The 23,345-nt window shown below is 44.2% G+C and overlaps 1 protein-coding gene across 2 annotated transcripts in view; it reads right to left on the bottom strand.

The window, feature by feature from the left end:
- LOC132831395 (neurotrophin-4-like) overlaps nucleotides 1-21,906 on the bottom strand; it is a 103,015-nt gene extending 81,109 nt beyond the window's left edge. The window contains exon 1 of one of the 2 annotated variants that reach the window (XM_060849517.1): nucleotides 21,557-21,906. Coding sequence is in view for 1 of the 2 variants with exons in the window: in XM_060849516.1 (XP_060705499.1) it covers nucleotides 20,189-20,224 (36 nt within the window). In the remaining variant the exon portion in view is untranslated. Of the gene's footprint in view, nucleotides 1-20,188; nucleotides 20,226-21,556 lie in introns of those variants that run through there. The other variant, XM_060849516.1, reaches the window with a different exon arrangement.
- Between the last annotated feature and the right edge of the window lie 1,439 nt (nucleotides 21,907-23,345).

Here is a 23,345-nt window from a genome sequence, read left to right on the forward strand (position 1 = left end):
AGCTGTGAACCTTTACCCATAGGTCTCTTTGTTCTACAACACTACCTAGGACCGTACCATTGGCTGTGTTAGCTCTGCCCTGGTTTGACTCACCAAAATGCAACATTGCGCGTTTATCCAAATTAAGCTCCATCTGCCATTCCTCAGCTCACTGGCCCAGTTGGTCAAAACCTTAGATTTTTCTTCTCTCAGGAAAAGAGTATCTTCTTGTTTAAACTTTCAGGATTGGCAGAATATCTTAGTTCTGATATGAATGTAAAGTGTTTTATTATATCCTTTTTTGATGAAGAGCAGATCAGAACCGCGCACAGCTTCCAAGTGTGGTCTAAGCAATGTTCTAATAAAATATAATATTTATAGACAGTCTTCATTAATTTCTTGTAACAGAGCTATGAGCAAGTTGGGGCACGTTCCACAGTAGTTTTACTCTTGTAATATTCTGCAGCTAAAGTCATGTCTCTGTTGCACACAGGCCAGCACATTTTGAAACCACAAAGTCTAATTGTTGCAAGAAGGCACTTCCTGAGGTCAGGCTGCAGCTAAACAGCTGTCACTCAGGAATTTCCCAATAGACAACTTGTAGGTAATGGACACACTCTCTAATGTGGGCCAAGGAAGGGTTGGTGATGGGAGTGATGCGGGTAATAGGGGCAGCTACTTGCTCACCATCAACAGCTTGCCAAGCCCCATAGCTAACCTGCTCTTCTGGAGTCAGTGTATACAATGTTTATGGTTAGCTGAGTTGGTTGGATGGCTGGTTTGCATTGTACAGTGATGTGAATGGTGTGGGTTCAATTCCTGCACCAACTCAAGTAAATATGAAGGACTCTCCTTCTCAACCTCTCCCCTCACTTGACGTGTGGTCACCCTCTGGTTAAACCACCACTAATTGTCTATCTATCTCTTTCATGACAGAGCAGCCCTATAGATAGCAAGACTGTGGTGACTTTATCTTTATTAAAGAAAGCCGTTAATTCTACAGATCAGGCACTAAATTCACCAAAGACCTTCCATCGAGAAGGACAAGAGCAGCAGGTACTTGGAAACACCACCAGCTGCAAGTTCCCCTCCAAGCCACTCACCACCCTGACTTGGAAATATACCGCCGTTCCTTTAGTCATTGGGTCAAACTCCTGGAATTCCCTCCCTACCGGCATTGTGGGTCAAGCCACAGCAAGTGGACTGCAGTGATTCAAGAAGGTAGCTCACTCCCACCTTCTCAGAGGAAATAGGGATGGGCTATTAATGCTGGCCAGCCAATGATGCCCAATTCCCACAAATGAGTTAGAAAAAACAGAACTGGTTGGACTGTATGTATGGTTAGTGACCTGATTCTAAGGCAGTAATGGGTTCCCCTCAAACCCACACCCTCTCCAGGCCAGAACTGCTGGGAGGGTTGGGTGGGGGGGTGGCAGCTATTGTCCAAGTGTCAAGAGGCCCAGTAATTACATTTTCAATCTCCTTACGGGATTGGAGTCACATACAGGCCAGAACGGATACAGGTTGCCTCCACTTTAGCACGTGACTGAAGGAATTCAGTTCTTAGAGTAGTGCAATTTCTACAGGCACCAGATTTTAATCACAAACTGAATTCAAATTCATAAACTGTGTTAGACTCGTATTCTGAATGACTGACCATGCAGAACCATAATACCACCTGCAGACTTGCTGATAGTTTCTGGTATTTTGTGTTTTAATAAAGGATTGGTTGGGATGGTCTCTGACTAAGTCTTTCTCACACATGCACAGACATACACACACGCACATGCATGTATACACCCATAGCACGCACACAAACAAACAACTGCACAGACACACACAACACACATAAGAACACATACACACACAAACATACACAACATTCACACAGACACAAGAACCCATGTACACATATAGACAAACACACAGACTACACCAAGCCAACGTACTATCAAAATATCAGTTCATTATGTGTGGTCATGGAGATGTTTAAAGTTGATTTGAAACCTGAACAGATGGCAAGAAAGAAAGATAACTATTTATAGTGTCTCTTATGGCCTCAGGATACTCCAAAATACTTTCCAACCAATAAAACACATAAAACAGCTGCTATGTGGGAAACAGCAATCAATTTGCACACAGTAAGTTCCCACAAACAGTACTGTAATTATGATCAGATTGATTGTTTTGAGTCATGTGGCTGAGACATCAATATAAGAACACCCTTGCTCCCATTGACTGTAGGATCTTTAACATGCACCTGCTGATTAAACTGAGACCCTGCCTCTGCCCTATGTCTCCTGAGAGAAGCAGCAATTCAGGCATTGCTCAGGAGTGAGAGACTGGAGTGAGTCCTTAGACATCTCAGGGTGGGATTAAAACTCACAATAGAGTGAGGAGATATCCTAGTTTTGTCAGGCAGCCTGTTTATCATCATTAATCATCCCTGAGAAGACACAGTTTAAGGAATATATAGATAGGCCTCTGAGGTAGACTTTACTGTAACTGTGACCACATGCTAGGACTCTGATGGAAGGTCAGAACCTGTACAGCTCAGAGTATGCTGCTCTGTCGGCATGCTGTCATGTACAGGTTGTTAAGACAAGTTTTCAAAAGTAATCTGGAGGCCTGGCCTGAGCCGGTATTAAGAGCCCAAGAATCTAGAATAAAACAGCGCTGGTGAGCTGCCAATTTCCTGAAAATGGTTCCAACGTAGTTTGTGGCCTTCACATTAATTCTGCAGGAAGGGGAGAAGTTTGAATTAAATTTAAATCCTGCGCCCGTGCCCTTTTCTGCAGCAGTCAGCACAGTGTATGTCCCTTTGCTCTACAGTGTGACATTACGCTGCTAGGTAATGTGTGGAAAGTGCTCTGAGTGAGGAGAGGGGTGGGAGCAGAAAGAGGGAGGTACGGCTCATTGGAGGGACTTAACAAAGTCATTTACGTATCAGAGGAGTATGGTTTCCTCAGGATAAGGCAGGGAGCTGACTTGAGAAAGGAGAGATTACCTTTTGTGGCCACTCCAACCTGCCTCCTTCAGACAACACGTTCCAAAGCCACGACCATTTCCATCTCAAAGGATAACATTTCTACTATTCTTTAAAGTAATGCTTAGCTTTTTAAACTCTCATTTTCTTGCTTTCTTGTACCTAAATTTTTTTTAAATACCATCGTACCTAAGGTAGCGTCATGTACTTCTGTACTTGAGTACAGATGACAATAAAATCTAAAATACAAATCTGAAGGGCAGCAGATATGTGGGAACACCACGTTTCCCTCCAAGCCACTCACCATCCCGACTTTGAAATATATCATCGTTCCTTCACTGTCAATGAATAAAAACAAAAGTAGCCCAGTGTTGTTGAGTGAAAATCCTGGCATTCCCTGTCTAAGGGCGTTGTAGGTCTACCTACACCAGATGGACTGCAGTGGATCAAGAAGGCAGCTCACAACCACCTTTTCATCAGGCAACTAGGGATGGGTGATAAATGCTGGTCCAGCCAGCGATGCTCATGGCTCATGAGTCAATAAAAGCAAAAGTTGCCCAGTGATTAAAAAAAGGTGAATCGTGATGTGGAAGTGCCAGTGTTGAGCTGGGTGGACAAAATCAGAAGTCACATGACACCAGGTTATAGTCGAAATCATAACCTTTTGGTGCGATGCTCCTTAAACAGGTGAAGTGACCACCTCACCCGACGAAGGAGCAGCATTCCATAAGCTTTCAAATAAACATTTTGGACTATCACGTGACTTCAAAAAAGGTGAAGCTGCCTTCACCCGATGAACTGCAAAGGTGAATGTTTGTTACGCGAGTTGTCATTATCATTCGATGACCTGCATTTCACTTTTGAATATCCGGTATGCTTAACGCTTAACCCTTAACCCAAGTGAAAGCACTACATGGGGCCACATTCTGATCGGACATAACAGTGAGAATAAGATAAGAAACAAAGTAAATCAGCATTCTGTAATCCACAGCCTCGTTTAATCACACTGGCAACAGAACAGGCATGAGACTGGCTGTCCCTGAATAACACTGATGGTGCCAGACTGTTCAGACCCAGGGGAAGATCCCAGTGGCCACAAGATAAACTCTGGGATTACCTGTCATGTTACTGACTCTGTCCACAGGACTGACCCATCTGTAACTAGGAGACTGACTGACAAAGTGACCGTGTAAGTGGCCAGAGAGCTGACCATCAATGATAGAACCCATCAATTCTGCCATGTGTGGGATTGTAATTCCAGATTGTAACATCGTAGGTTAGCACGCCCTGGGAAATTTAAGGATTGAATGTCATTCTGTTCAAATAGACAGTGATTGTGAAATAAATCCATAAAGATTTTAAAAAAGACATGAGGGGCAACAGTTTGTGTGTGGAATAAACTGCCAGAGAAAGTGGGTGCAGTTACAACACTTCCAGACATTTGGATAAGTACTTGGCGAGGAAACTTTTGGAGGGAAATGGACCAAGCACAGGCAGGTGGGACTAGTTTAGTTTGGGAGAATAGTTGGTGTGGATTGGTTGGTCCAAAGGCTCAGTTTCTGTGCTGTAGGATTCTATGACTCTGTAGTGGTAATACCATTTGATTAATAATTCAATAAATGTAGGCTAATGATCTGTGAATGTGACGTCAAATCCCATCAGGACAGATGCTGAAGTTGGAGTTCAAATTTTTTTAAAAATTAGAAACCAGTCTAATAGCAATATGTAAAAATTGACAATTATGGTTAAAACAAAATTCATCTGATTCATTAATGTCCTTTAGGGAAGGAAATTTGCCATTCTTACCCAGTCTGGCCTGCATGTGACTCCAGACCCACAGGGATGTTGCTGGTGTTAAAGTGCCCTTTGAAACAGCAGAGTGGGCCACTCCATTCCAGGGCAATTCGAATCAGACAATAAGTGCTGGTCTTGATAGTGATGCCCACATCTCACAAAACATTCCTTTTTAAAACTGTTAGTAATTTAATGACAGTATGATTTCAATTTCCCATTTATTATGACAGTGACAATGTGGCAGATGCACTTCATTGGCTGCAAAGTACTCTGGAACACTCCAAGATGGTGGTGTAATGGTCATCTCATTGGTTTGTAATCTAGCGTCCCAGAGCCACTGGCTTAAATCCTACCATAGCAGAAAGCAGAACTTAAATTCAATTAACAAATTGGCAATTGGAAAAGAGTTTCAGTAACAGTGATCATAACAACCACCTTCGATTGCTGTAAAAACCCACCTGTCTCACCAATGTTCCTTACCTTCAGGAAATGAAGTTGCCCAACTGAAGTAACTGCACTGAGGCAGTCACCAAGTCACCCTTTAGTTACATTTGCACAGCGCATGGGCCCTGACCAGCCAGCTCAGAGCCAGTCCCTGGAGTGAGGAGACTCTCTGAACCTCCTGTTCATATCTGACAGCCAAGGCTCCCTGGTTGGCCCAGGTTAATAACCCCAAACATGGAAATCACAGTCAATGAGATCCACCCAGCCCTGGTTCCAATCACACCACCAGCTTGGTCTGTGTGCGAGATACCAGGCCCTCAGTGCTCACAGTTCAAGGAATGAGCAACAGATGTTGACCTTTTGCCAGTGATGCCCAAGGAAGAAGGGAAAGTGCAAAACACAACTTCCATTGCCCGCCCACAGGGATTTTGTGAATCACTAAAGGGTGCCCAGTGTAGTTTGCCTAAATGCCTCTAGCATCTGCCAGGCTTCCACTACCTTCCACCTCAGGGACCAGCTGCATCCTGCGACTCCTGTGTAAGAATCAAAATGCAGGAATACAGCAAAGTGCTCTTTAAAAGGAGGGATTTAATTGTAATCAGGTTTAAACTGTAGGCCTGCAACATGGCAGGTTTTAGTTAAAACGTCGTTGTTAAAAACATTTATTGAGCACTTTTATGTAATGAAATGTCTTCAAGACCCTTCATAGGAGTTTTATACAACAAGCATACACTGAGCTGCAGGGAGATATTAAGTCAGACGATCAAAAGCTTGCTTGAAGAGTTAGGCTTTAAGGAGCTTCTTAAGAGCAGGGGAGCGAGAAGGTGGAGAGCTGTGTGATGGCAGTTCCAGAGTTGGGGCCCCAAAGACACAAACACTAACAGTGGAGTGATTAAATACAGCAGATGCTCAAGAGGCTAGAATTAAAGACAGCAGATATTCCGAAGCTAAAGGATGTTCCAGAAAAAGGGAGGTGCAAGGCCATGAATGGATTTGCAAAGAAGGCGGAGAGTTTTAATGTCAAGGGATTGCATGACCTACAGCCAACTTGGGTCAGCAAGCAAAGGGGCAATGGGTACACAGGATAGCAACAACCTTCAGTTGATTTGATTACTGTCACGTATTGAGATACAGTACAAAGTGTAATCTTATGTGCTTTACAGACAGATCGTACTATACAAGTGCATCAGGGTAACAGAGTGCAGGATACAGAGATACAGCTGCTGAGAAGATGCAGAGAGATATCAACATTAACATCAAAGAGGCCCATTCAAAAGTCTGATAACAGTGAGGGAGAAGCTGTTCTTGCATCTGTTGATACATGTTTTTAAACCTTTGTGTCTTCTACCCAAAAGGACAGGGTGGAAGAGATCTTTAATTATGTTCGTTGCTTTTCTTATGTAGTGGGAAATATAGATGGATTCAATGCATCCAGGTAGGATCTTTTCTATGGTGTATCGATAAAAGATTGTAAGAATCTTGATGGATAAGCTGAATTTCCTTCAGTTCCTGAGGAAGTAGAAGCACTGCTGTGCTCTCTTGACCATTGCGTCAACTTGGTAGGCTTTGTGACTTGCCTCTCTTTCCACTGTTTACACAGCATTGCACACAGATGCAATCAAATCAGATAATCACCTCCCCATCTGGCATTGCACTCTGAGGAAGGGGGCTGCAGACTGCCAGGCATCAGCTGTGGCTCAGTGGGTAGCATCTCACACTCGGTCAAACAGGGAACCTGACCGTGAAATGCATAGCAATACCACAAGGCAGTACTGAGAGAGAGCTGCCCGGTCAGAGGAGCTGCCTTTAAGAGGGTGAATTTCACCCATCAACCAGCATGACTGCAAAAAGATGATCTGGACACCCCCATTGGCGGGAGGTGGCTGCATTTAGTTCAGAAAGCAATATTTATAAAGTGGACCACATGACAGATTCTCCTCCAAAATGCCATGTGACCTGCTATCTCACAGGTACTATGTGAGGTTACAGGTATTCTCTAATTAAACTGTTCAGAAACATTACTATACACTCCCCTGGAGCAGCTGACACTTGAGTCCAGGCGTCTTAGCTCAGAGGCTGGGCTCCAATTGCCCTGAATTGGCCATATGATCCACTGCAACATCTTATTTCCACCATTCTACGAGGTAACGGCCTGATTGTATTATTGCTGGACTGCTAATCCAGAGTAGAGAGAGTGTGGTGCTGGAAAAACACAGCAGGTCAGGGAGCATCCAAAGAGCAGGAGATCGACGTTTCAGGCATAAGCCCTTGATCCATAGACCCAGATAATGATCTCGAGTTTGAATCTCACCACAGCAGATGGTGGAATTCGAATTCAATAAAAATCTGGAATTAGAGTCTAACGATGACCATGAATCCATTGACAATTGTCAGGAAAAACCCCATCTGGTCACTAGTATCCTTTAGGGAAGGAAGCTGTTGTCCTTACCTACACGTGACCCCTGACCTACAGCAATGTGTTTGACTCTTAACTGCACTAAATGCTGGCCTAGCCAGTGATGTCCTCATCCTGTGAATGAATAAGTAAAACTCTAGACCTTTACTTTTCTTTCAATGGGTTGTTCAACTTTTCTACTTTGCCCTCTTCAAGATTGTCCTCTCCCAGGTGACCCTGCGACCACAATGGCTGATGGAGCACTGTAGCCTTGCCCAATCCAGTCCCTAAGCTGACAGAGACAGACCCTAACACAGGGGTAGCTTCCCTCTCTCTTGCCCATCCATCACATCTCTTCACTCCAGAGATCGCACACGGCTGAGCTCAGTTCCCGCTGTAAGTTGTTTTTTGACTCAACCTGTTCTGATGTGTTATTGCTGGAGCAAGCGGTACTTGAAACCAGACCTTCTGGGCCAGAGGTGGAGACATGACCACAGCGCCTTAAGACCTTTCTGTTCCATGTTATTTTCAGCCACAGAGCCATTGGGACGCCTGCAGCCAGAGCTGTTTACAATTGCGGCAAGTGAACATTTCTATTCAATGACGGGGAGCTCAAAAAATTCAGAACAACATTTAACCGCACACATTTCTTTAATTCTGGTAGTAGCCAATCCCTCTCAGAGGAAGAACACTTGCCGGACTATTTCTGGGAAGATACAAATAAAAAAACTGAAGAAGAGAGATAAACAACTCCCCACCTGCTCCATCTCTGTGCAGTAATCAAAAACAGGTTGCTCTTTACTTTGTTGTGTAGGAAGCTTTTAAATTTTTTAGTATGGGTCTGGCACCTCAGCTCAACTCCCAGCCACAGTCAAGTTCGCACGCTTACCAAGGTCTCACATGCCAAAAGACAGGCGCCTGTTTCTGGTGGACTCAGCTGACATTTCTTTCCCTGGGAATGGTGAGGTGGTTATGGTTATTACAGACTGCTATTTATTATCAGTCATTACTGCTAGCCCTCTGAGCCTTGTCCCCGCATTCAATGTTGCCCAGATCATCTCCCGGTTTCTACAACCCACTCCAGCTCCATGCCTCTCCTGAACTCTGTACTTCCTGGTTTCTGACTTTAATTTTAATCATTTCACCTTTCACCTGGAGTAGTCTCGGGAATGATACCTGGACTTTAGAGGTTAAATTATGAGCAGACATTCGGTGAATTAGGCCTGTTTTCTCTCAAATTTAGAGGGTAAAGGGGCAATCAAATTGCGATCCTCTTACTGGCTCAGTAGGTGGAACTGCTGCTTCACAGCATGAGGGACCCTGGCTTGATGCCACCCTCAGGTGATTGTCTGTGTGGTGTCTGCACATTCTCCCTGTGTCTGTGTGGGTTCTGGCTGGGCACTTTGGTTTTCTTCAGTGACAACGCTGTCACTTTGAGGTTATTTTGTCCTTTTTTTTGAAGAAAGGTCCTAAAGGCAGAAGTGCTGAAGAATCTAGTTTTAACAATGGAAGGGGAGTGGCCAGTTCTTCCAGTTCAGGATTTTTCTAGTTTGGTTTAGCAGTCACTAGATGTGAGTGTCCAGGGGAGATACAAGCTTCAGTAAGGAATTCCTCTGACCTTCTTCTGAAATCTCTTTTAATGTTCCATCCTGCCTGTAAGAATCTGTGTTTAAATATACCTTTTTTGCCAAGTGGTGTGTTTAAGGGATGCTACCATATTGGTTCAGTTAATTAGTAACAGTTACTGTATTGGGTCGGTTAAGTTTTCCAACACTTAAGTTGTTCTAAATTCTGTTTTCTTCTGTTCGTTTTTCAACTGTAGTGTTTAGATGAATTGTTTTGCTTAAAGCCAAGTGGTTTGGCCAGTTGAATCATACCTGGAATATCCACTTCACACTAGCCTTTAAAATAAGAAAACGTTAGGGTCTAGGCTACCTTCTAGCATTATTTAGAGGTCTGACCTGGTCTATTACACTCCCACAATCCAAAGATGTGCACGTTAGGATGGATTGGCAATGCTAAATTGCCCATAGTGTTCAGGGATGTATAGGCTCAGTGGGCTAGCCATGGGAAATGCAGTGTTACAGGGATAGGGTTGGGTAGGATGCTCTGTGGAGGGTTGGTATGGACTCAATGGGCTGAATGGCTTGCTTCCACACTGTAGGAATTCTATCATGTTAACAGGAAAAGACAGGGTAGATAAACATAAACTATTTGCACTGGTTGAAGATTCTAGAACCAGGGGCATAGTCTTATAATTAGGGCCAGACCAGTCAAGAGAGATGTAAGAAAGCACTTCGACACACAAAGAGTAAATGGGGGTTTGGTACCCTCTTCTTCAAATGGCCATCGATGTTAATTCAATTGTTAAATTTAAATTTGAGATGGATAAATTTTTATTGATCAAAAGTATCAAAGAATATGGATCAAAGGCAGACATATGGAGCAGGCCAGAGATCAGCCATGATCTTATTGAATAGCGGAATAGGCTTGAGGGGCTGACTGGATCAGAGTGGTGCTGGAAAAGCACAGCAGGTCAGCCAGCATCCGAGTAACAGAAAAAGCAACGTTTCGGGCAAACGTCCTTCCTCAGGAATTCATCACTCTAACCTGGACTCTGATCTCCAGCATCTGCAGTAGCCACTTCTGCCTCAAGGGGCTGGATGGCCTACTCCTGTTCCTACGTTCTAGAATTCCCTCTCCAGACCTCTCTCTCCTCCCTTACAACACCTTGTAACCCACTAGTTTTGACCCAGTTCTGGATCAACCTTACAGGATAAACATCAGTAGAGAGAGAGCCAGTAACTCAAGAATGAGGGTGATGGGGGAAAGAGATACTCACTGACAGTATGAGGGAGCTGGAGAGCATCCGTGAGGATATGACTTAAATACAGAAGATGCTACAAATACTCAGCAGGTCTGGCATCATCTATGCAGTGAGGAACAAAGTTATGTTGAAGGTTGCCAGATGAAGTTCTGGTGAAAAACCAACGACCTGAAATGTTACCTATGTTTCCCTGCCCTCAGATTTCCTGCATTTTCTGCTTTCCTTTCAGATTTTTAGCACCTGCAGTACTTTGTTGTTGCATCTATTGTCAGTACACAAAGACTCATCAGATTATGAGTCATTTATAACAGCAGGGAGGCCATTCTGCCCATCAGAGCTATGCTAGCTCTCCAAGGAACAATCCATTCAGTCTAATCTGGTAGCCCTTTTAAAGTTAATTCCTTCCAGTGGCCATCCAATTTCCCTTTGCAAACACACTCTCCTAAGCAGTGAGATGAGGACATTACTACTCACTGCATAAAGATACATGCTCTCACATCCCTTCCTATATCTCAGCCAAACATTGAAAAGTTACCCTGAAACCCATCCATGCTGCTATGAAACACAACCATTTCATTGACGTCATTGAACAATTGTTGAAGATTTCCAGTTTTCGCTTCAGTTTTACTTTAACCCAGTTCCTGAGGATTGTGCTGTTCCCAGATAAAACTAGAGCTCAATGAAAAATAAAACTAATAGTGAGAGATTAAAAATTTTCAAATAAACCTGTTAGAAGTAAAGCTCAAACATAAAATCACAACACATGCTACTTTGGTGGCCTCCAAACTAATAACCAATTAAATCTTAATTCTTTGATAATTCTCTGCTTCCATCAAGTGAGATGACCAAAGATTAGCAGGAGTCACAGAACTAAGGTAGGTCAATGCTATTAAGATCAGCCATGACCTAATTAAATTGAGGGGCCAAATGGCATCTTTCTGTGATGGGATTCAGAGTTAATGGAGATACACCACTGGGAACAACCAATACCTGCACTAGATGAGTCAAAGAACTTCAACATGAAATTGTCGCCACTGTTGTGACAATTTCTAAAGTGTAAAAATTCTCACCACCTCAGAAAGGCAGCCAACATCAGAGACCCCCATACCCCGGTTATAATCTCTTCCAACGTCTTCCGTCAGGCACAAGATACAAGAGCTTAAACACAGGGACCAACAGATTCAAGAACAGCTTCTTCCCCATTGTTATTAAAACTGCTGAATGAACTTCACAAAACTTCAAATCTAATGTCAATTTTGCTTTTCGTGCACCTTCTCTGCAGCTGTACCTTTGTATTCCTCATTCTGTTCAATCACCCTACGATCTTTCTATGTCATTATCTGCTTATACTGCACATAAAACAAAACTTTTCACTGTGCCTAGGTACACGTGAAATTAATAAACCAAATCCAATCATAAAATTCTCAATGCAACCATTAATGAGTCACAAAGCAAAACCAGCAATTGCTGGAGAGACTCAGCAGGTCTCAGAAAGCAGAGTTAATGTTTCAGGTCCAAAACATTAGCTCTGTTTCTCTCTCCCAAGATGCTGCCAGATGTGCTGAGTGCTGTTTTCATTTCAGATTTCCAGCAGCCCCAGTTCTTTGTTTTCTGAAAATGAAGTCATAGTCGAGAAGCTTTGAATCTTTAGAGAACACAGTTGTGTTTTCCAGACCATTTGTGTTTCACCACTGTCTTGCTTCTGATTCAAAGGATTCAAGACTATTCCACAGCTCGAGAGTAAATATTGAAGCTGATGCAGCCTGTGCAGCACTGAGGGAGCACTGCACTGTCAGAGAAATTGTTTTTCAGATGGAGTGTTGCAACTATGTCCTCCTTACTTGCGCATGCGAGTAAGGCAGCAGAGTTCAAAGCTAACAGTCATCTAACATCTTAAAGAAATTATCTGGTCATTATTTCATTACAGTTAATGGAAGCTTGTTATCTGCAAATTGGCAGCTGTGTGTTACACATCACGACAGTGACCAGTCTTCAAAAGTACTTAATTGTTTCGGACGCATGTTTTGAGACTGGAAAGGGTGCTATACTAATTTTTTATCTCAATAGCTGGTGTCTTTATGACAGTGAATGCCTTCCCATTCTCTCCATGAGCATTTGTCCCTTTTCTTTTCTCAGTTACCTCCTCCAGCTCTATAACTCTCAGGAAATCCCTGCATTCCTGGCCTCTTGAGCAACTCCAGTTTCAACTTCCTTCACCAGTGGTTTTCAGCTACTTGGTCCAAACTCTGAACTTCCCTCCCTAAACCTCTCTATCTTTCTTTGACAATGCTCCTTAAAATCTACCCACATTGACCGAGCTCTTCAGCCACTGGGCCCTAACATCATAAGTGGCTAGCACTGCTGTCTCATAGTGCCAGGGACCTGGGCTCAATTCCACCCTTCAGCGACAGTCTGTGTGGAGTTTGCACATTCTCCCTGTGTCTGTGTGGGTTTACTCTGGGTGCTCTGGTTTCCTCCCACAGTCCAAAGATGTGTACATGTTAAGTGGAAATGGGCTAAATTGCCCATAGTGTCCAGGATAGATAGATTAGCCTTGGGAAGTGCAGGGTTACAGGGTTGGGGTGAGTCTGGGTTGGATGCTGTTGGGGGGGTTAGTGTGGACTCAATGGGCTGAATGGCCAGCTTCCACACTGTAGGGATTCTAAATTTGATTGCACACTTACTTTGATGATTCCGCAGTCTAATAAGGCGTGTTCCCTACTTCTGAATTAGAAGATCCATGTTCAACTCCCACACTAGGATGTGATGGTCAAGGAAGGTGTATCAATAATGGGGCCAAACTGGTTAAGTATTAACCTTCAAATACTTATGGCAGGCAGTAAAAGTGGGTGAGTTTTCTGGTCAGTCACATGATGGAGATAACTTTCAAGCTTCTACATGGATGAAGGGGTCTGTTTCTGTGCTTTATATCTTGATGACTCTATGTCTATCCGAGGCACCATGCTGCAACATGCAGGTAAAATATGCATGTTACCACAGCAACTCGATTCCTTGAATGAATCGGAACATTCCACCACCACGGCGCATTTGTTCTGCTGTACTAAAAGGGCTATATAAATGCTAGTTGTTGTTGTTATTGCAACCAGACATTTTAGGGCAATTTAGACATGATCAAGAGCAGAAACACTCACAGCTGAGCCACGACATGCAGCCTCAGGACATGGGGGGGAACTGTGCCCCACTCCAGCAGCTAAAAGTCCAATTAAATCAGCACAGACGCAGGGAACAGAAACTGGGATCGGGGCCTGGCACTTTCCTGATAAAAGAACAAAGTGCGGATGCTGGAAATCTGAAACTAAAACATAAATTGCTGGGGAAATTCACTTTCTGAAGAAGGACTCAAAACGTTAACTCTATTTTTATCTCCACTGATGCTGCCAGACCTGCTAAGCTTTTCCAGCAACTTCTGTTTTTGTATCTGATTTCCGCAGTTATTTCAATTTTTATTTCTGTTTTTGTTCCTTCTTCACTGCTCTGGCTCTATATTACTCCAGGTACCAGTCATTGATTCACCATGTGAACTTTGCATGAAAACAGACCACAAGGATGATTTGGGGCCGATTCTCCTTTTGGGGAGGGATGGGAACTAGGGAAGTTTAAAATAATGGGTCTTCCATTTACATACGAGGATGAAGAGAATTACTTTCTGCTGGGGACTGAGAGTCTTTATAACTCCCTTCCCCAAGGAGCAGTGACGGTGGGGTGATTGAATACTTTAAAGGTGGAGGTAAATAGATTCCTGCTGAAAATGTGTTGCTGGTCAAAGCACAGCAGGCCAGGCAGCATCTCAGGAATAGAGAATTCGACATTTCGAGCATAAGCTCTTCATCAGGGCTTATGCTCGAAACGTCGAATTCTCTATTCCTGAGATGCTGCCTGGCCTGCTGTGCTTTGACCAGCAACACATTTTCAGCTGTGATCTCCAGCATCTGCAGACCTCATTTTTTACTCGTAAATAGATTCTTGACCAACAAGTCACTCAAAGTGTATTGAGGAGTAGGCAGGGAAGTGAATGAGATTGCAATGAGATCAGCCATGATTGTATTGAATGGAGGAACAGGCTGGAGGGGTCAAATTGCCCTCCTGCTTTGCATGTTCATATATCAATTGTCACATGCATGACAAACTAAATCAAGCCGTAGTGAAGGGATGAGACAATGCGTTTGCTAAACCAAAAATATAACCTCCACAGGAGTTCCACCTTTCAACCCTGTTCTGCCAATTGGAGCATGTCTGATCTACATCTCAGGCCTATTTACTCCCCTTCACCCACATCCTCAACTCAACAAAAACTTCTGTCCTTAAAGTTTCACTTCATCTCCGACACCTACAGTCTTTTTGGGAGAGAGTTGCAGATTTTCACTGCCCCAATTTGTGTAAATACTCTTCCTGACTTTAGCTCGTTCTAAGATTGTGGCTCCTTTCACCCCTTGATTCCCCCTGCCCCACCCCCCACCAAAACCTCTCCCCACCCTCACAGACCCTCCACCCGTCCATCTCAGTTCTGGACTTTCTCATGGTTAGCACTGCTGCCTCACAGCACCAGGGGACCTGTGTTCGATTCTACCCTCAGGCGACTGTCTGTGAGGAATTTGTTCGTTGTCCCATGTCTGTGTGGGTTTCCTCTGGGTGCTCTGATTTCTCCCACAGTCCAAAAGATGTGCAGGTTAGGGTGAATTGGCCATGCTAAATTGCCCATAGTGTTCAGGGATGTGCAGGAAGGCAGATTAGCAATGGGGAATGCCAAGTTACAGGGGATAGGGTGTGGGAGTGGGTCTGGATGGAATGCTTTCTGGGGGGGGTAGGTGTGGACTCGATAGGCCAAATGGCCAGCTTCCACAACTGTGGGGATTGTATGACTCAGAGGAAATCGTTTCTCTGTATCCACCTGTTGCATCTTTCTTCAACTCCTCAGTCAGATTAACTTTCAAAGTCTTACAGGCAAAGGAATGCATACAAAATTTGTGCGACTCCTCCTTACAAATTAACCATCAAAGGCCCAGTATTCCATTGAAACTGGACCTCGTTCTCTCATAAAGCCACTTTATCCCCAGGGCTGACAAAGTTCGATACTACAGGACCTGAGCATGACCTTTGCCTTCGGTAAGGGATTATTAAACTTGTTGATGGCAACATACCAATGAAGTGTTTTAAAGCAGTTATCTTATAATTGTAACCACAACATTTGAACAACATAATATTCCCACTCATACAACTCATATGCCACAACACAAGCAAGTATCAGAGTGGTTAATGTGGTTATGAATGAAGTTCTGAGAGGATTCACCAAGCCTGTCATTCCAGTACAAGTCTGACAGTGCTCCAAAACTATTGTCCAATAACTTTTCTAACCCAAGTACTAGCTATAAATTTTCTTGGACAGAAATAAGGACTTATGTATATATCTTGCCTTTTATTGTTACAGGGTGTTCTCCAGCCAATGAAATATTTTCAAAGTGTGGTGTTGGATTAGAGAGAACAAGGCAGCCAATTTGTACACAACAAGCTCCCACAAACAGCACTGAGGGAACAGCTCAATCATTCTGCACGGGCCGAGAGAAAACTTCTCTGTCCAACTTCAAAAATAATGGCCATGGGATCTTTCACAAGCTGCAAAAGGTCAGGTGTGGCTTCAGTTAACATTTCTAAATGAGGGACAGCTTTTCTAACCATGTAGTACTCCTATGGAAGATGATCTCATATAAAGTCTCTTCTTCATGAACCCAATGTGTGCCACATCATTCCACTTACTACTGTTCAAATGGCTCAAGCTATTACTGTTTCATGTCTTTGTCATTATTGACTCGAGTAGCGCAGTGGCTCAGCGGCTAGCACTACTGCCTCACAGCGCCAGGGGCTTGGGTTTGATTCCAACCTCGGGTGACTGTGTGGAGTTTGCCGATTGTCCCTGTGTCTGTGTGGGTGCCCTCCCACAATCCAAAAATGTGCAGGTTAGGTAGATTGGCCATGAGAGGGTTACAGAAATGGGTGGATCTGAGTGGGATGCTTTTTGGAGGGTTAGTATGGACTCCATGGGCCAAATGGCCTGCTTCCATACTGCAGGGTTTCTATGATTTGGAGCTGAGCAGGTAATGTGGACAATCATGCCTCTTTAAAATCCCTCAAAGTGCTCAAATATTCTTCTTTTTCTTCTGGGGTCCAGGTAGAGTAGAGAACACACCCTCACATGTATAGTACAAGAAACTCCTTCCTTATTGTATCCAGTGAAACTCTGATTCATGGCTTAAGGATTACGACTGGTGGCAATAATTGTATTACTGAAAGTATCAACATAGTCCATATACACAAGTCTCTGGTATGGGAATGGGACCCATGACATGCTATGTTCAAGGGACACCATACAAGCTATGAGCTGAGCCACTCCTGCACTGTGGGACAAAGCCATGTGGGCTTACAGATCTTAGATTCAACTCCAGGATTGGGCTGAATTGCCTTCATCGCTCAGTGCATGGAGTATAGGAGTTGGGATGTCATGGTGCAGCTGTACAGGAGATTGATTAGTCCACTTTTGGAATACTGTGTTCAGTTCTGGTCTCCCTGCTATGGGAAAGAGGTTAAACTTGAAATCGTTCAGAAAAGATTTACAAGAATGTTGGAAGATTCGAGTTATAGAGAGAGACTGAATAGGTTGGGGCTATTTTCCCTGGAGTATCAGAGTCTGAGGGGTGACCTTATAGAATTGTGAGGGGCAGGGATAGGGTGAATAGCCAAGGTCTTCCTCCAGGGTGAGGGAGTCCAAATTTAGAGGGCACAGGTTAAAGGTGAGAGGGGAAAGATTTATATGGGACTTAAGGGGCACCTTTTTTTTATGCAGCGGGTGGAGTATGTATGGAATGAGCTGCCAGAGGAAGTGGTGGAGGCTGGTACAATTACAACATTTAAAAGGCATCTGGATGGGTATATAAATAGGAAGGGTTTACAGGGATATGGGCCAAATGCTGGCAAATGGGAGTAGGTTAATTTAGGAAATCTGGTTGGCATGGATGAGTTGGATTGGATGGTCTGTTTCCATGCTGTACACCTCTATGACATATCTGAGCTGAAGCAGAATAGGAAACAGATGTGGGGCAGGTTCATTTGGTGCAGTGGTAATGACTCTACCTCTGACCCAGGTTCAAAGCCCAATTTCTCCAGTGGTGTGTAATAACATCTCAGAACAAGTTAATGTAGACAATGTGTGTAAATCACACTCAACAATCTAATTAGAGATATGGCAAATCAGTCAGGCTTGGTTTCCCTAATTGCTACCTGATGATTCCTACTGAATAGTGCGTATTGAAGGAGTCATAAAAATGCACAGCACAGAAACAGACCCTTCGGCCTCAACTTTCCATGGCCACCAGATATCCTAAATTAATCTAGTTCCATTTGCCTACATTTGGCCCATATCCCTCTAAATCCTTCCTATTCACATACCCATCTCAATGACTTTTAAATGTTGCAATTGTACCAACCTCCACCACTTCCCCTGGCAGCTTATTCTTTACATGCACCACCCTCTGCGTGAAAACGTTGCCCCATAGGTCCCTTTTATAACTTTCTCCTCTCACCTTAAACCTATGCCCTCTCATTATGAACTCCCCCCACCTCAGGGCTATTCACCCTACCTGTGCCCCTCATGATTTTATAAACCTCTATAAGGTCACCCCCTCAGCCTCCGACATTCCAGGGAGCTTTTTTCTTATTCTTTTGTGGGAGGTGGGGCTGCGTGTCCATTCCTAAATGCCCATGAATTCAATGATACAAGAGGGCTATTTCAGAGGAGAGCTATGGGATAACTGCATTGTTGTGGGTTTGGATAAACACACGGGTGAAATCATGCAAGGACTGAAGATTTTGCTCCTTATAAGAGCGAAAGTGAACCAGATGGGTTTTTATAACAACTGATGATGGTTGTCATGGTTACCATTGGGATGGGAGGAAGCAGCTACCTTGAACCAACCCAATGCTTTGAGGAAGGAAGTGGAAGAGGAGACTAGAAGTTGTTGAGAATATTTTTACTAAAAATATTGGGGAATCTCATGAGCCCCACTGAAAATAATCCCTGCTCAACCAGTGGACGGGTAACAAATTCAAATCCATTGCTGTAGCTGGTGGAATTCAATTCCATTATTACATCTGGAATTGGAAACTAATCTCAGTAATTGTGATCGTGATAACAATCATTGATGGTTACTAAAAAATCCATCTGATTCATTCATGTCCTTTGGGGAAGGAAATCCGCAGTCCTTACCTGGTCTGGCCTACATGTGAGTCCAGACCCACAGCAACATAGGTGTCTCTGAACTGCAAAAAGGTTGAGCGAGCCACTCAACTCGAGGGGAATTAGGGATGGGTGACAAAATGCTGGCAATGCCCACATCCTGCAATATAAGCCCTGAAAAGATAATAAAATAATCCACTCAATTGCACTGCCGTTCTGTTGGACCTTGCGGTGCCTGGGTTTTGATAGTGGTCTATCAGCAGCTCACAAAGGAGGCAGCACGTTCTCTCTTCAATCACCAGACAGCACACAGTTCATTCAACTTTGTCCAAGTTGGAGGAAGCATAAACTCCACAAGTCATGACCCCTTAACCAATATGGGATCTCAAAGTTTCTCATGTCTCATTGCCTGTGGGAACGCAATTCCAACTCAATGTTCTGAAGCTGCTTAACGTGCACCTCATTAGAAGTGGCCCATTATTAGGATAAAATTTCCCTGTGGGTAAGCAGCTTGATATCTCAGGAGACCAAATGGCTGCTTTTCCAAACTGAAATCCTGCCATGAAAAGTCTCCAAACTGCTTTAAAATAAAATAATATTGCACCAGCAATTTTTAACCAATCAGTAGCTGGTGGGGGGAGAACGGTGGCTTTCTAAAAGCACAGTCTAAAAGCACAGCTCCCTGACCAGCAATGAACACTGCTTGACCTAGAGTTCTGCACCAAATACAGGCAGAATGAAGCTAAAGGCTTGAACCCATAGCGCAGGCAGACTTTCCGGTGCAGCGATGCAGGAGTGCTGCATTGTCTGAGGCACTTTGGTCTGAGGCTAACTCTCTCCGCCGGACTTAAAAGAACCTGCGGCACTATTTGAATGAGCAAATGAAAGCTGGGGTGTATAACCTGTGTCATTAGAGACAACAGACCATCTGCTCATGAAAACATAACGTGGGACCTTGCAGTGCACAAACTGATGGCTGTGCTTCCTGCATTGCAAACTGCCAACTCTGCTTCAAAAGTAAGCCCTTCATTGGCTGCAAAGCTCATTGGGTGGCCCTGAGGCCACAAAAGGCACTATGTAAATACAAGTTCGTTTGCCTGCAGTCTGGGACACAGACAGGCAGAAAGGTTGAGGGCAACCTCTGAAGCAGATTTGACCCCATCCAGAATGTTCTTTTCTCCTTAGAACCACACCTAGGGCAGCCCAAGAGCTGTGCAAATCCTACTGAAACTCATGTAGGAGCAAATTACTGCCGATCCTGGAATCTGAACTGAAAACAAAAAATGTTGGAGATCACAGCGAGTCAGGCAGCATCCATGGGTGCGATCTTCAGCATTTTTTTGTTCTCAGTCCATTAAAACTCCTCTATCACTTGTGAGTATTTATTTTCAAACTGCCCCAGAACTCAGTCCATCTCACAAACTGAGGATGGCTGCTGCTCACTTAACTGGCCTACACGTTTTCATTGTCTTGAGAAACTGAGACAGACAAGAGAGAGGGAGAAATTGCAAACCATACCTTGTGCAAAACCAAGCAGCGTTTGGATCCACACATTCTAACTGAGACATCAGAGGGGACACATCCAAAGCGTGAGACCCTGGGTAAGCAGGTGCTGCTGTACAGTAGAGTCCCAAAGGTGCTTCTACAGCTTTCGTCCAGAAAGCTCAGGAGGGAGGAGAGGCTCGCTCCTTCACACAGAACACTGCTTCATGCCTCCCAGAAACGATGCAATTAAAAGGTGAAAGCATTTAGACCAACCCCGAGACATCTGTAAACAGCAAACTGTTGCCTGCTACCAGATGAAAAGCTACATTTCAGCGAACACTGGGAACAACCCACAAATTTAAGAATCCATTTTTAAAAACGGCGTTTGGTACAACCTTTCAAAGTTCCTGGCTGTACCTGAGTCTTGTCTGACTGAAGGAACGGTCGACGAAATGACCTCTCTCTCTCTCTCAAAGTAACTTTTCCTTCATAACATCCCTGGGAGGTGTAAGGAATGGTAGCCTCCGTTTCCACTGCATGTTTCCAACAGACACAGACAGTCCTTCTGAACAGGAACGGTGTCCCTGCAAAAGGTGGGAGTCTCTCAAACTGAGCTTGGGAAGGGGAATGACAGGCCGACTCACATTTCGTTATAAAATCTTTATAACTCGTGACTCCGCCAGGGATCAGTTTCAGAATCAAGCAACTTAAAAGGGGGGAACATGAAATAACAGGATTTTTTCTGTTTTGTTTTCAATAGTTAAATGGAGGGGGATGGGGAAGAAAATAAAAACTATTGACCAGTGGTTAAAGACAAATAGTTACCCACTCCCATTATTAAGTCTTCATTAATAACATTTTCAAACTAGATTTCAACCAATATTATTTCATGATTTCTGCATTTTTGCTGGGAAATTAGGTTTGATGTGATTCAGACAAATTCGTTGTATATCAGATACTTTCTCGTTCTCATTTAAGTTGGGAGAGTTTTAGAAAGAATATGTATTATAGATGAGCTTTACAATTTGCAAAAAAAAATAAAGAGAGGTTGGGGAAGGGAGAGAGCTGTCGTGAGACAGCAGGATCCGTGAGGTTTATAAAATGTGAATACTGTATAGACTATGTGACCCAGAGCTGGGATAATGTATAATGCAGAGCCATTAAAAAGCTCTCATATATTGAGACGTTCCATCCCACGACTGTGCAAGTATTAATGTCCTTTGTAACAACCCAGTGTGGTTGTTTTTTTCAAAAAGGAAAACGCAATTAAATTAATGCAGTCATCCCTTATTCATAAAGTTATCAGTTTTCAGTATCATTAAGGGATAGGGCAGACAGGCACTCAGCTAGTTCACGTGTGTTTATGTATTATTAAAATAACACACACGCATTAATTCTTACCGTCTGGGAGTTGTTCTAACAGCAAACGAGGCTTGGCTTTTGGATGTGTGTATCAGATAGAAAATACAGACTCGCTTTAGCGTCGAGCTTCCTCGGAGTCCTGAACCTCCAATGAGTCGATTAGAATCGATCCGATTGCTCTGTCAGTCCTGTGGGGTGAAGTGGCCGAGGTGTTCCATGTCCACGGCTGTGAAGTCGAATCGAGTCTGGTCGAAATGCTGCGGACCACAGCCACCAATGCATCCTTCACACAGGGGACACACCGACACCCCCCACAACTCTGTCCTTCCAACACTGGAGAAGAATTTGCAACTTGTGTGGGGTTTTGTTTTGCTTTGGAAGGTGGTGTAGATGATGGGGGGGGGGGGGGGGGGGGCTGCTTTCCCCTCACAACTCCTTCTTACAAATCCAACACATCTCCGCCCCCACCTCCCCAAAACAAAATTGCAAATAGAAAGGCAGCAAAGCCAGAGAAAGTGAGAGTCTCTTTCAGCTGGTGACGTGTCTTCCAAATCCGCGCCCCTTTCAAAACCAGGGAAAAAAAACTCACTTAATTCCATTTGATTCCTATTATCTGCAGGGACACTGAGAGGGGGAAAGGTTGTGAGAAATCACCAGAGGTTACAATTTTCGAGGCAGTTTCTAAAAAAAAATACCTTTTTTGGGGGGGAGGGGGGCAAGGATGTTTTAAACAGTTTGAGAAATTTGAAGTTTAAAATGAGTCGAGTCAGTCCTGGAGCGAGTTGCACCTCGGGCACTGAGATGGTTAAGCTGACATTTTCTTTCTCTCTCTCTGCCTCCTTTGCAAGTGACCTGAGACGGAGAACAGGTTTGTGTGGGGGAGCAGTGACGCAGAATTTAACAGGGGGCGAGATCGAAACAAACCCCTCACACGCTCGCAGCGGCGACAAAAGTGTTCTGGGACCACCTGCCCGCACTGTCCACCCTATAGGAACACACAGCACTGTCCACCCTAGAGGAACACACAGCACTGTCCACCCTACAGGAACACACGGCAATGTCCACTCTATAAGAACACAGTACTGTCCACCCTATAGGAACACACAGCAATGTCCACTCCATAGGAACACGGCACTGTCCACACTATGGGAGCACATAGCAATGTCCACTCCATAGGAACACACAGCACTGTCCACCCTGTGGGAGCACACAGGAATGTCCACCCTATAGGAACACACAGCACTGTCCACCCTATGGGAACACACAGCATAGGAACACATAGCACTGTCCGACTTATAGGAAAATACAGCACTGTCCACCCTATAGGAACACACAGCACTGTTCACCCTATGGGAACACACAGCACTGTCCACCCTGTGGGAGCACACAACAATGTCCGCCCTATAGGAACACACAGAACTGTCCACTCTATAGGAACACACAGTACTGTCCACGCTGTAGGAACACACAGCATTGTTCACTCTATAGGAACACACAGCACTGTTCACCCTATAGGAACACACAGCACTGTACACCCTATAGGAACACACAGCACTGTGCATCCAATGGGAACACACAGCATTGTCCACCCTATGGGAACACACAGCAATGTCCACTCCATAGGAACACAGAGCACTGTCCGCCCTATAGGAACACACAGCACTGTCCACCCTATAGGAACACACAGCACTGTTCACCCTATGGGAACACACAGCACTGTCCACCCTGTGGGAGCACACAACAATGTCCGCCCTATAGGAACACACAGAACTGTCCACTCTATAGGAACACACAGTACTGTCCACGCTGTAGGAACACACAGCATTGT

Source organism: Hemiscyllium ocellatum, chromosome 33 (assembly GCF_020745735.1).
Source record: "Hemiscyllium ocellatum isolate sHemOce1 chromosome 33, sHemOce1.pat.X.cur, whole genome shotgun sequence".
NCBI lineage: Eukaryota > Metazoa > Chordata > Chondrichthyes > Orectolobiformes > Hemiscylliidae > Hemiscyllium > Hemiscyllium ocellatum.